The sequence below is a fragment of the Vigna angularis genome, chromosome 3 (assembly GCF_016808095.1).
Source record: "Vigna angularis cultivar LongXiaoDou No.4 chromosome 3, ASM1680809v1, whole genome shotgun sequence".
Classification (NCBI taxonomy): Eukaryota; Viridiplantae; Streptophyta; class Magnoliopsida; order Fabales; family Fabaceae; genus Vigna; species Vigna angularis.
Genome location: NC_068972.1, coordinates 35899122 through 35914087, shown reverse-complemented (window position 1 = coordinate 35914087; position 14966 = coordinate 35899122). Strand labels below are relative to the sequence as shown.

The following is a 14966-nucleotide window of genomic DNA, read 5'->3' as shown; positions in this document are numbered from 1 at the left end:
CTCCATAAAAAATTTTGCATCTTTTTCCAACCTAACCCCGCCCGAACTTGTGGTGATCGGGTTAGCTCACGAGTTTCAACCCATTTTTACAGTACTATTTAAAACAACGATTTGAGAATCTCCAAAATCTGGTCACGAGATCCTTGCCTCCAGATGTACAGTAACACCGCCCCAACAGTGACGTTCTCCAGTGTAGCCCACCCTAGTCAAGCCACCTCTCCAACAACAACGAGATGAAATAAAATAATTATGATGACTATGCTTATTATTAGGACCTTTGTTAAATTATGTAGATTTACTTTAAGACTTCTATGTTTGTATTAATGACATTATAATTATGTTTTTAATGATATGGATTTCATTGTCAACTGCATTGGTTGATTGATGTCGTGGTTGTCTACATTCTCTGGTTTTGATTACTTCTAATTATGTCCAAGTTCAATGTGGTGGGTATCAAATGTTGCCTACTACTTGAACTTGTTACACCATTTACCAACGAATAACTGATGGATTTGTCCATCAGTAATTACTAAAGACCAACATCCACCGGTAATTACCAGTGACTATATCCACCTGTAATTACCAATGGATATAGTGTTAGGATACAAACAAAGTCCCATATTGGATAAAACAAGAGATGGACATGGATTTTTATACACATAAGTACCTCCTTTGGTAAGAGGCCTTTTGATGGTACCAAAAGTAAATTTGTGGCAGCTTGACCCAAAACGGACAATATCTTACAAGTGTGGAGGTATACGTGTGTGTTGAACCTCTCTATAATTGGTATCAGAACCGATGGTTCATGTTTGGTGACTGGGCTCAAACGAGTACGTATCTCCATGGTAAGGTGAAGCCCTAACAAGTAGCCGATGACAGACAGTCAGATGAATCATGGGAGGTGGAGATCAAGAGATGCTCAGTGGTGTGACCATGGGTCTACAGACCATGATGTACTCGAGGAAGACTTCTTAGGAGAGGTGGAGAACCATAATCCTTTATTTGAGGAGAGGATTGTTAGGATAAAAATAAATTCTCACATTGGATAAAACAAGAGATGGACATAGATTTATATACACATAAGATATCTTCCTTGGTAAGAGACCTTTTGATGGTTGCAAAAGAAAATTCGTGAGGGTTTGACCTAGAGTAGACAATATCTTACTAGTGTGGAGGTCTTTGTATGTGTTGAATCTCTCTACATATAGGTCGTCGATAATTATCGATGATCTATATTCGTCGATAATAGTTTTCGATAAGGACATTATCAATGGATTCCAGTCCATCGACAATTTGTCGAAAAACTTGAATTACTAATGAAACATGGACTTTACCTTCAAGATACATTTATCAATAATTTCAGTTTTTTTTTTGTAGTGATAGTGAAGTAATAAAAATATTTATATAACATAAATATAATTTTTTGACTATAATATTAAGAAGTAAACTTTAAATGTAATTAAAACTTTTAAAACAGATTTGTACAATGAGGTTTGCACTCACATATATATTTTAATTTGTGAATTTTAAACCTAGCTCAACATCAAAAAATTGACATGTAAAATTAGGTTTGCACCCGCTTTTATATTATGAAATTGTCTTATCTCTAGATAATGTGGAACTTTCAACACACTTTTCTCATATGTGAAGATATATATTTCGAATTTGAGACTAGACATTTATTATCCATAGATAACAGTGAAAAAGAGACTTAATTTTTCAATCTCATCATTTAACATAAATTAAAATTAGTGTAACATTTTATAACAAAAGAATTTTTTTTTTAAGTTGGTGTATGATTATTTTAAAAAAAATATTTTAGAAAGTATGTGAACACGACGTTAATTATAAATTTTGTTAAATCTTAAAAAGACAAGAAGAAAATTCAACTAAAAGAAAATAAGTTCATTAGATTGAAATAATATCTAAATTTAAGTATTACATTAAGTAACTATTTGAACTTTTAATAAGTTTATGAACAACTTTCTTGTTATAATTCAACTGTAAATAAAAAACACAAAAAATATAGAAAATACAGATGGAATTAAGGACTACCTAATTATAGGGTTACTAAAATAAAAGACAAAAGTTAAAATAAAGGTTAAACCCATTCGGAGGGCCCTATTTTTGTGGGGTTGTCTCAGTTACATCCTCGTCTTTTCATTTTTTTCAATTTGGTCCTTTTTATTGAATAATTGACTCAATTGAGTCTCTGCTGTTAAATCAACTTAACCCTGTTAAGTTTTTGATGAACTGTGAGGGTGACGTGGATGTAATTTCATACGTGGCTTGCAAAGAGCGTTATACGTGGTTTTTAATAATCATGTGCCATTTTCCTAAAAGAACATTTTAAAAATTGGGGGTTTTCTGAAACATTTTATGATTCTCGCAATTGCTCGAGGAGGAGAAACGAAGGCGATGGAGCTCTCACGGCGTGGTCTCGTGACGACGCAAGGAGTTCACGATTCTTACGGCGGCGCTAACCAGCCTGGAACACCCTCTGGAAATTTCAATCAACCCCATATCATCAAGGTCAGCCCAGTTACCAACAGACAAAGACTGAAGCCCATGGCAGAGAAAATCTGAAGTGGTCTGTGCAAGGGTTTCATCAATTTGGGTTTCATATTGGCAAGGGAAAAACACTCTCTTGTTTCTGGCGGCTGCTCGTGTTCTGTCATGGCTTCAGTGAATTGGACTAGTGTTGATGGTTTCCTAGGTGACGCGATTCTGGTTTGATTGGTTGCCATGGTTGCCGAATAAAGGTTTGAGAGGCGCGAGATGGAGAAGAGGGGTAGATGAAATTTGCGCTTAGGGTTCTTCGTAGGGTTTGATTTGGGGTTCTTGGGATGTTGCGCGAATTTTCTTTTCTTTGGTCCCGATTTCTGATGCAGGTTGTGCGAAGGAGATGACGGCCATGGGAGGAGCTTCGCGTCTTTTGGTTCATGATGAAGATGGTGATTTTGGTTGTTGATGCGGAGGCGCAATTCTGGGTTGGTTTCTGTTTGCAGGTGAATTTGGGCTTGATGGTGAACGCAGAACGGAGATGCTTCCATGGTTGACGTCCTGCCAATTTGAAGCTTCAGATTTTTTCTTCTCAATTCAAACTTCAATTAACCCTGATTTTAAAATCTTTCAGAAAACCCCAATTTTTAAAATGTTTCATTTATAAAATGCCACATACAAGGGTTTCATTAATAAAAAGTCACGTATAAGGGTCTGTGCACGCCAGTTCTCCAAAATTATCCATGTCACTCTCACAGGTAAGCAAAAACTTAATCCCGTTAAGTTGATTTAACCGCAGGGACCCAATTGATTCAAAATTTTAATATTAAGGACTTAATTGGCAAACCTTAAAAAACGGGAATGTAATTGGAACAACCCCACCAAAATGGAAACCTCCGAATGGATTTACCCTAAAATAAAAGAAAAATGCAAAGCAACTTCATGATTTCAGCAATTAAGAAAGGGGTCGTACAACTTAAATATGTGTTGCTTCTACCTTTCTTACAAAGAATATGTAGACCTATAGGCCGCTGCAATCATTCAAGATTTTTTCTTCTATATCCTCATAACTTCTAACTGCACTTACATAATTTTCAAAATCACTATTTTACATTTTTAAAAATGATTTTTAGATTATTTGTTTTGAAAATCTTCTAAAACATTATTTCTGGAATAAAACTTTTAGAGCAGAATTTTCAGAAAAAGAATTTGAAATGCATAAAATACATTCAAGAACAAGCCTTATTTCTGAAACAGATTTCTAGAACACATGAAATATTTTCGGAATGAGTTTTTCGTAACACATAAAATGCATTGCAGAATAAGATCTCTCTTCTTCTTCTTCCGGTAATAACAGTGGTGGTGTGATGCAGTGAGATATGGTATTTTATTTTTTTTAACAAGGATTGCGGTTAGTAATAATTGGGTGCAAGAAGAAAAGACCTCATTCAACCACTTAGGATTGGGCATGGTGATCTTGGGCTTGGGCCTGAGTAATCATGGGCTGGTGACCCAACAAATTTTGAATAGGCAAGCTCAACATGGGGCCAGTTTATATATATGTATGTAATGTTTTTAGTTTGGATAATGTGTTTTCTTGCCAGCCTTAGGTAACAAAAAGAGATTTGTAATAAGTTCGTTTCTTAATTTTTAAATGTAATTTTTTATAATATTATTGATAGCTATGAGCAACTTTGCTTCAATTTTTATTGTAAACAAAATATATATATATATATATATATATATATATATATATATATATATATATATATATATATATATATATATATATATATATTAATAGCATATTTTTTCAATTATGTTTATTGTTAGTAATGAATCTAGGTGTGATGGCAGGTAATGACAGTTACCACTTACGTCTATGTCCAAGTAAATTTGCTCTATTATTCATCTATTTATTGTGTATGTGAAATTTTTTATATAAATGAATATTTATAGATATTTTTTATATATTTCAAATTAAAACATTTAAAAATAAATCTTTAAAATATAAAATAAATAAAAAATTAATTTAAAATTCAATTCAAATAAAAATACACATTAAAATATTAATACAAAAAAATTCTAGAAAGAAAATTTTAACTGCACAGCAACTTTTTATCACTTGATTTTTTTAAAAAAATATTTAAATAAAATTCACTAACAATAATTAGTGACAGTGGTATCTATCATTTTATTTGTAATCGTCTCACATATTGAACTTTCATGCTTAGAATATTAATTATAAAATATTAAAAAAAATAAAAGGATATAAGATTTAGGTGAATGAAAAAGGTTTGTTTTTTAGGTTCCTAAAATTATAGATGCATGGCATGCAGCCCTAGACAAGCGGAAATCTGAAAACATTGGCGTAGTTTTCTCTTCACCACACATGCGAGAGAAACCTTTAATCGACATATATAAAGAGAAGATAATAGTGAAGTTGATAACCTGGTTAGAAAAAGAAAAAGAAAAAGTATATTAAGAAGAGTATGGTGATCTCAATGAAAACAATAGCTGGCATGTTGATATGCTTGGTGATTAGCATGGCCTGTGTTAAAAGGGCTGAAACTCTGTCAGAATGTGCCAAACAATGCATGCCTGTGTGTCTCAAAGAGAAGGGTGCTACCATTGCTGTGTGTGGCCCAGCTTGTGAGAAGTATTGTCAACAAATTTCTGGGAATAGCAGACTCAGAGCAAAACAATCATAGTGTTTCTGGTTCTTCTTTAAATGCTTCATATCCAAAATGTTTTTTTCCTTTTCTTGCTCTATAAATCTTTCAACAACACAACTCTCAAATTGATGGAACCACTGCAAATGATCTTCCCAATGTCTGGTTTTTTTTTCCAACCATTGCTGTCTAACTGGGTGTCTTTGGATCATGCAATGATTTAAGGATATTGTTAGGGGAAACAAAATACCTGGTTAGAGAAGTTGTTTTTAAATTATGGTTATTGAATTTAACATGAATTGCCTATTCCACTATGATCATCCTAAAGACTCTATAGGCTTTTTCATGTGTTGGAGTATCAAAGCAGCATTGGAACAGACGTAAAAATTGTAATTATAACTTTATATATTATCCAAAATATAAATCTAAACCTTAAAAGTCCTAATTTTTATTTTAATCCTCACACATTATAATCAATTTCAAATTGAAAAACACTTTGAGAGTGACTTGACCAAAATTTAGATCAATTTAAATCTTACAAGACCAATTTATAGAAATTCATTTCAAAAATCTTACTTCATCAATAAACACTTCAAAATCCTAACAAGTACACTTTGAATAAAAAATACACTAAACTTGCACACGAGATATTAAACTAATAACAACAAATATTACACCTGATTTTATTCGGAAGGCTAAGAAATTTCTAAATCATTTTTCAACTCAAATTCCTAATTTAAGAGTTATTTATGTCTAATATATTTGTAATTAAAAGAACTTTTTACATGGGATACTTAGGGTTCAACACAATTTCAAAATTTACATTGGAGTGTGCTTTGGTCCGACATAAATTTTGCAATTATCTGACTATAGAACATTTGACAAGTGTCTTTCGAATCTTTGTGACCAACTTCATCTTTCTCACTTCCTCTTTCACTAGTGGAAAAATGACTTTTTATAACGTACAAAAATGATCTTTTATATCGTAGTTACTGGGGACATGATAAAAAGAGGGTAAAACACGATCTTTTTGTTCTTCAAGAATCAATGAAAACTAAATTAACAGGATAAAAAGAGGGGAAAAGTGTTACAGAGAAGAATGTGAACTATAACTACCTTCAAAATTCTCCAATCACCGCTGTGGATAAGGCTCCTCTCCTCCTCTATCGTGTTAACGCCGCTAATTTCTCCACCAATCGAAATACAATCCCCACCAATCTAAGAAATTAGTGAAATTAATAGAAGAAAACCCTAACAAATTAGGGAAAAACAAATAGTAGAATGTGAACCGTGAATCATAAAACCTACTTGGTCAGACTTCAGAGATTTCGAGGAAGAGCCAGCAGAGCCAGAAGTAGTCTTGCGGAGGAAGGAGTGTTCTCGGAGCCGAGAAGAACACGGGCACAGAGGAGTGTTGAGAAATGCGAGTGAGGAGTACCGAGAAATGCAACTGAGAGGGATGAGACGAAGAGGAAGAGAGGAATGAGAGTGAGCGTGAGAGGGAACGTGAAGAGAGGAATGAGAGTGAGAGGGAACGGGAGATATTATAACTGATTTCTAAAACTCCGTTATAATACATCAATAATAGGTTTTCATCTTATTTACAAGTTTGCCACCGCTTTTCATATTATAACTGATTTTCAAAACTACGTTATAATATGTTTTAAACTTATTCCACTATGTTTCATATTATAACTGATTTACAAAACTACGTTATAATATGTCTTTAACTTATTTACAAGTTTGCCACCGCGTCTTATATTATAACTGATTTAAAAAACTACGTTATAATATCTCCCTATTATGATGGATAATTTTTATCCGTCATAATAGGTTTGTTATAAAATGTCATTTTTCTACTAGTGTTTGCAACTTCATCAAACTTGTTTCTCTCTTCATTGATGATCCAAAGGTTGTTCTTTCATTTTTGTGAATGATTTTCCATTTTGTCCAATTAAATTATGATTAAGGTCAGTGGTATAAATCTCCATTTTATTTTTTTTAAATGATGTAATTGTTTAAATTATATAAAACAGGGGACAACCTTCCTATCCTTATATAGTAATTTAGGTAATTTTTTGTTTAATTCGCTTTTAGATTGGATTTTTATTTATTAAAATTTTACTTTAAAAGTTGTATTATATTAAAAAATTTATAATTCAAACTTTAATTTAAGTCAAAATTTAAAATATACGTCAGATCAAACTAAGTCTGACGTAAAAATAACATTTTTTATGATAATAATTTACCTAATAAAAATCCATAAAAGAGTTACAATAGAGGACCACAAATTACATATTAAATCAGTAATCAAATAAAACCCACTAGGGAACTAACGTGATACCTAACATTATACTCTTTTCATTCTGTCATTTTTAATCTAGTCATGAAACTTTTAATATTAGATCAAGTTGCTGTCTCTATCAAAATATTAGAGATTTAAAAAGAAAACAAATTTACTAAATTTATAGAGAGACTAAAAATATATTTAAATCTAATATTTAAATATATATATATATATATATATATATATATATATATATATATATATATTAAAAAAACCATTGAACATAAAAATAATATACTAACTGTTACTAATGTTAAGAAACAAAATAAATACTAAGAAAACAAATTAACCAAATTTGTTATATGAATTATGGTAAAATAAAATTATATTTGCTAGAACTTAAAATATATTTAAATCAATTTTGAATAGTTAAGGTTGAAAAATGGTTTATGATAAAATAACTCGAGAAATTTATATATACACTGTAATATTTTAAGTTAGTTTTGAAGTATATTTTTGGTTATCAAAAAATGTATTCTTTTTTTTTCTCTATGCAAAATAATTTTTTGATGACCCTTGTATGGTTTTCTATTTTCATTTCTTGTAATTAGGTTTTATTCCTTTTAATATATATTTTTAGTTTTAGCTTACAGCATTTTTGTTTATGTTGCGTAAGTCTCTTTGAAAATAAATTATTGGACCAAAACTTTATTCACATAGTACAAAGACAAACTAAAAAATACCACATGGGTCAAAATGAAATAACAAGAATAAAAATTAAAAAAGAATTATAAGAACAATTAAAAAAAAGTTTATCAAACTAAAAGCAATAATCTATAATAGAAACTAAAAACACATTATTTAACACTGTTTCAAAAACATTTTTAGCAATGCTGAATAATAATTATTTCATAAGAAATTTCTTGTCTTGCGATCCATTGGGAAGAATTTCTCAAACGGATATGGATTGTTGAGTGTCCCATGTTTCCTTCCAACTTACGTAACTATACATTAATAATGCCAAAAGGAAAATAGAACAAAAAATAAAGAGAATAAAGAAATAAGTAAATGACAACTTTAAAGACAGTCTGTATATGTTCCTGGATTAGGACCTTTAAATTGCTTATATCCACAAACATATGTAACAACATTAGAATATAAAGTTCCCCCAACAATAATTCAATCATACATTAATTCTCGATCAAATCATATTACATGTCCTTTTGTTTTCTTAGTATTTATGATTATCAAAACCAAAAAATATACTAAATCAACCAACTTCAAAGGTCTTTAGTATCATCTCCTTCTATATACATCCACTCACAATTATTATCTTCATTCATAACTTTTAGGTTAAATAAGTTTTCATACAACAAAATTCATCCTATTAAAGTTGTTCTTTCCAGACAATTTCAATTTAATTTTTTAAAATCAATACTTAATAAATATGTTATTTTGGTTATTAATTTTTTATTTATACTATTCCCACGGAATCATATTAAGATATTTATATATATTGACATGTTACAATTTAAAAGAACATATTAGGAACGAATAAACATATTTATTGAATATTGAATATCATAAAAGTACTAAAACAATATACAATTTAATTTAATTTGAAAAAATAGCACTTTTGTAGGATGATATTGATATATATATCTACTCCCAATTATTATTATTATCTTTACCAATAAATTTTGGGTTAAATAAGTTTGTATACCTACAAAAATTAATCCTATTAAAATGCCTATTTCCAAAAGAATTTAACTTTATTTTGATACTTAATATTTGACGAACATGATATTATTTACATATATAATCACGCATATGCTAACATGTTATATATATGCTGGTAAAACTAATATTCCAAAACAACATTAGCAAGAAACAAGTTTAGTAAATGTTTTATATCAGAAACACTAAGGTTTTGTTTGGAGACATGAAATTTAATAAGAAGAATTTTGGAAACAGGAGGAACTTATTGAGCTATGAGTGTTGAAGTATTGTGTGAAGGAAATCCCTATGTGCAAGGACCTATGACAGAGCTTGAAGGGAACATGAAAAAGGGAGGATCCCAGGCATAGGAGAAGTTAACAGTGTCAAAACTCTTCAATGGATTTCCACTGATGAGGATACAGTTATCACCTTCCATGGAAAGAATTGATGGGTCAATACTTTCTGAGCTTTGAAACCCTTTGCATGATAACTTTATCTGACTCTGTTGGCAAGAACAATTGTTGATCACAGTAACATTCCACTCTGGTTGCCCTCCTATTACTCTACCAGTTCTTGCTGTGCCTATGTTGATGTTGTTCAAGGAACATTCACAGGACCCTGATCAAAATTTTTAACAGCAATTATGCAGAAAACAGAAATTAATAGAAGATCATGATGAAATTGCAAAAGGGTTGCCTTGGATGAAAGAAAAATTAAAACTTTGGAGAAATACCTTTGATGATAAGGAAGAGGAAGATGATGGAAGTGAAGAACTTCAATGCTCTTGTTGATGTTGCCATGATGATTGACTCTTATGGCTTTGGTTGAATGATTAAAAATGCCAAATGGTTCTCTCTATGTTTCAACTATTATAGAGCAAAGCAAATGGGTTGGGCCTAATTGGTCAAAATTGCTTTTGACGAAAAATGGAAGATTGAGTTGAATTTTGAGTGTGGATTAAATATTTTTAGACATGTTAGTAGGATTTTGATTAGGTGTTGGAAGGATTTAACTTGGAAGTGAAAATCCCTAAAAGTAGGGTGGTCATGGATTAGAATAGAATCAAAAGTTCAATCTCAATCCACATAATTAAATTCAAATTAAATCTAAATTTATACTTTCTAAAATGAAATGATATAGTTTATCTAATTTTAAATAACTGGATTCTATTTTGAATTTAAATTCATATTTTTTAAAAGATAAAATAGTTCGGATGTTTATAACTTTGTTTGATGTAGATTTTAGAGTTGATATTTTTTTTTGAAGTTTGTTTTAAATTTAGAATAATTATATATTTTGAAAGAAAAAAATTAGATTTAAATTTTAGTGGAATCGTCCATATTTTGCAAATGTATAACATTAATTAATTAATAATAAATTAAATATGTTTTTAATCATTAAATTTTAATATGAAATTAAAATTCATTTATATCAAAATATTAATATATTTTGATTTTTAAATTTTTTAAAATAATTATATATAAGCTTTTAATATAATTATGTTAAAAAAAATTATATATTAAAAAAATTTTATACTAATATTTGAGTTCTTTGTCTGACATATTCTCACTTTAATATCAACTAAAAAATATGTTCAACACATAAAAAATTAATATAATTGATTAAAAAAATTATATTTATTTATTTTTATAAGTTTGAAAAACAAGATGTATCATAATTTTATATACAAATTCTAATTTTAAAATCAAAAACATATTTAATTTATTAATAATTAATAATATAAAAAAATAATTCATTGTTTATATTAGATACCTGTTTTCCATGTACATGTGTCCTGAAGTTGAGTGTGTGTGGCTTGTTAATTAAAGTAAACAGTGTACTCTTTTAAGAGTTTAGTGTTGTAATGTAAGAAAAAAGTGTTATGCATTTATTATCGTTGAAAAAAAAACCATAAATATAAAAGTACAAAATATGTTTGATTTTTTTTCTTATTTTCCCAGTATGCCAAATAAATGCAATTAATGAAATTGCGTAAAAGTGAATAATAATATATTTTTATATCTTTAATTAATATTTATTTAAATAAACGATGTTTATCTATCTATAACGTTTCATAGTAAATTTATATTGAATAAATTTCAGTATCCACTAAATCTATATACTATCCTTGATTTTAAATTATTTTAGATTTACAGTTGAAAATAAAAATCCAACTTTAAAATCGATGTTAAACAAATTTATAAATATTAAAACTATTTTATTTTAGAAGACTGTGCATTTGAATTTGAATTTTATAAATTTCAAACCAGTCGTTTTGAAAAATATAGATTTAGATTTAGTTTCTATTCAATTTATTTTAATATATAATGTTGTGAATTATTGGAGTAATAGAGTATATCTAATTCTGTGGATGTAAACCCCTAGCCAATAAGTTTTCATTGCATTTGACATTTATTTTAGAAATTAGAACATTTTTTAATGGATACTGTAATAGAATAGGACTTGTAATTGGAAAATAGTCTAATCAAATTAAATACCCGATTTTGCAAGAGCGGGTTTAAAAATGGATGAAATTGATAGATACATGCTGATTCAAATAACATATTTAATGAATATTTTAAATTTTTTCAAATTTTAATTTTAAACATGGTTATATATATATATTATTTAAGACATGAAGATATTGTTTCTAATTTTCCAATTAAGATTTGTGGTCACAAGAGAAAGGGAGGAAAGATTGAAAGTGAGAATTCCTCTCCACCTTCTCCTTCTAGTTCTTATTATCATTTTATAGTGATGTGAGTGTGTTATTCTATATGAATGTTTGATTATGTCTACAATTTGGATGAATCAAATTAAAAAATGTTTTTCATACAAGGTGTAATCAATGATAAATTTTATTTTCTCATCATTAGAAGAAATATTACTAATGTGACATGTATAAGAATACATTATTTAATTATCAGTTCTCATACTAAACCATAAACCATATATATGTTTGATACCTTCTCGTTAGAAAATAGAGATGAGATTTTGTGTGATGTTATCTCCATGAAATCTTCATATGTTCAAGGAGTTTAACAATTAAACACTCTTAATGCTTAACATATTAGAAAATTTTCAAGCACTTATGGATAGATTGTTAAGGCATATACACTTAGACATAAGTTTACATAATTTTTAACAAGTTATAATAAGTTTCAATTATAATAAATAATATAAAGTTTTGGTATATTTAACAAGTTTTCAAATGTAAATAAACTTAAATTTCTTTAAGGCTAAATAGACATCATCTCATTTAATGGATATTTAGAGAAGAATCGTTAGATCACCAAATATTAGACAATAAGCAAAACAAAAAGCTTAAGAAGTCTCATAAGTCATTGTCAAACGACTCCAGATTTGGACATCTTATACTAAATCTTAAGATGATCAATCTAAAAACAAGAAGAACACAAAGTGTTAGGCGATCAAAACCTCAATAGACAACTCCAATGTACTAGAACATCATTTACAAGTTTGAAATAGTAAACTCAAAAGCTTTAAAGAAGATCTTAACACACAACATGTTCTTTGAGTGATGTATTCTCATTTCAATGTGATTATTATGGTCAACATAGTTGCTTAGATAAAAACATGTCCTTTACTCAACAAAAGGAGTATAAATATGGAGTGTGAGTACATAGCATTAGGTCATAATGGATCTGTTGTGTAACCTATAAATAAAAACTTATCATGCAGTTAAAGACTTGATAAAACAATTATAAAGAATTCATATATGTTAAAAATTGTATGTTTCATTCTTTAATAGCTTGTAATGTTTTGCTTGATGACTTGGAAAAGAAAGTGTTTAATTTATATACCTTTCATGTTTGTGTGAGTAGCCTGTAAAGAAGATAAGTTTGTATTTTATATCTATTTAGTTGAATGTGAAACCTTGTAAAAACAATTTTGTTATTCTATAAATTAAAGAAGCATTGTGTACTTAGTCTAAAGAGGCATTGGGTATTTAGTATAGAAAGATGTTTTGTGCTTAATTTGAAGAAACATTGTTTACTTGTTACTAATTTCAAGGAAAGTTTAAGAGATAACCTAAAGAGGCCTTTTGTACTTATATAAGCCAAAAGTAACACCAAAAAATGTTAGATTATGCATTCAACATGGATTCATAATTAATGAGCAATCAAAGCCTTTCATACCATGAACAATCCTAAATATTCGATAGTAGTATGCATAAACGTACCTGGATTGACCATTGGAACAATGTAGATGGATAATGGTATCCGATCTTCCAACTACGAAGCACCTCAAATTCTCTCTTGATTTTCTCTTCTGATGAGGATGAAAAGAAAAGAACAAGAAAAAAAATGCATGTACTAACAAATAGGGACGATAACCCTTTTATGTAACATATGTTCTTTTCATTTCGCTTATAAGACATTAATTCAGCTGGACATCCCATACACGAAAGTGTTTTAGACTACGCTTTCACCCAACCCAAAGCTCATGAGATGTTGTGACAGTTGCCTTGGTTGACACTTTATTTAAAATGAAAGTTGTAATCTTTAGTGCCTCTCCTTAGAGTGACTCTAACAAGGAGGAATGGCAAATCATGTTTATATACCATATCCTGAAGAGTTCGGTTTCGTCTTTCAACCATACCATTCATATTAAATGAATCCAACATAATGTAGTGTAGGACGATTCAACATTTCTCTAGGAACTTGGCAAAAGGCCTTGGACGTTGTTCACCTAAATTGTCATATCTACCATAGTATTATCACCATGATCATATCTAACACTTTTCATCCTTTTGTTATGCTAATTCTCAACTTTAGCCTTAAATGATTTGAATACGACCAAAGATTAAGAATTTTCATGTATAAGATATAGGTATGCATATCTAGAGTAATTATATATGAATGATATAAATTATTGTTGGGCATTCCATGAAAGTGTAGGGAATGACCCACAAATGTTCGTATGCATCAATTCTAAGACATTTGTAGCTCTATATGTCCATAATTTCATTGTCTGTGTCTATTTACCATTAATTCATTCAACACAAACATCAAATTTAGTGAAGTTAGTGAAATCCAAGATCCCTTTTGATACAAGTCATTCAACTCTATTTTTAAATATGTAACTTAAACGTTTATGTCACAATGATCTTGAAGTAGCATCATCAATTTTACGTTTAGTTCCATACGATTCCAAATTTAAAGATTTATTATAGAAAGTTGCTATATCAAACATAAATAGATTATTATGAGTCAAAAGTGAATTAGTTTCAACCACATCTGAATCTAAAAAGAATCTAAATTTATTATTTTCAAACGAACATATATTTTTAAAATTAATACATTTATCTTTTAGGATTTCTTAATAAAAAAAATGTTTTATTATCCATTGAACTTGAAAGACTAAATGAGTGTACGTTACCCTAAAATTAGTTAGTCTTTATATGAAAATATGTTTTATATTTTAACACTAGATATCTTAATAAAGTTAAATTAAATTAGATTATATATATATATATATATATATATATATATATATATATATATATATATATATATATATATATATATATATATATATCCTTGATTAGCACACATCACACTCTTATGATGAGATATTTTGAATAAAATCATCTTCATTAACACACTAGAAGCATAAGGAAGTTCCATTTGCCTATCTTTTTTCCAAAATATCTAGTTGACTCCGCAGTTAAATAACATCACGGGTCCATTAAAATTAGGTGATTAGGTACTCTTTAATTACTTATTATTCCTTATATATAAGTCCAAACACATCAAAATTCC

At 28.9% G+C, this 14966-nt stretch overlaps 1 protein-coding gene across 1 annotated transcript; it reads right to left on the bottom strand.

Moving 5' to 3' along the window:
- Window positions 1-9341: 9341 nt before the first annotated feature.
- Window positions 9342-10102, bottom strand: LOC108325588 (uncharacterized). Its single transcript, XM_017558685.2, has 2 exons — window positions 9914-10102; window positions 9342-9798 (listed from the first exon to the last, which is right to left on the bottom strand). The coding sequence occupies exons 1-2, from the start codon at window positions 9978-9980 to the stop codon at window positions 9485-9487; spliced, it is 381 nt and encodes a 126-aa protein (XP_017414174.1). The 5' UTR covers window positions 9981-10102; the 3' UTR covers window positions 9342-9484.
- Between the last annotated feature and the right edge of the window lie 4864 nt (window positions 10103-14966).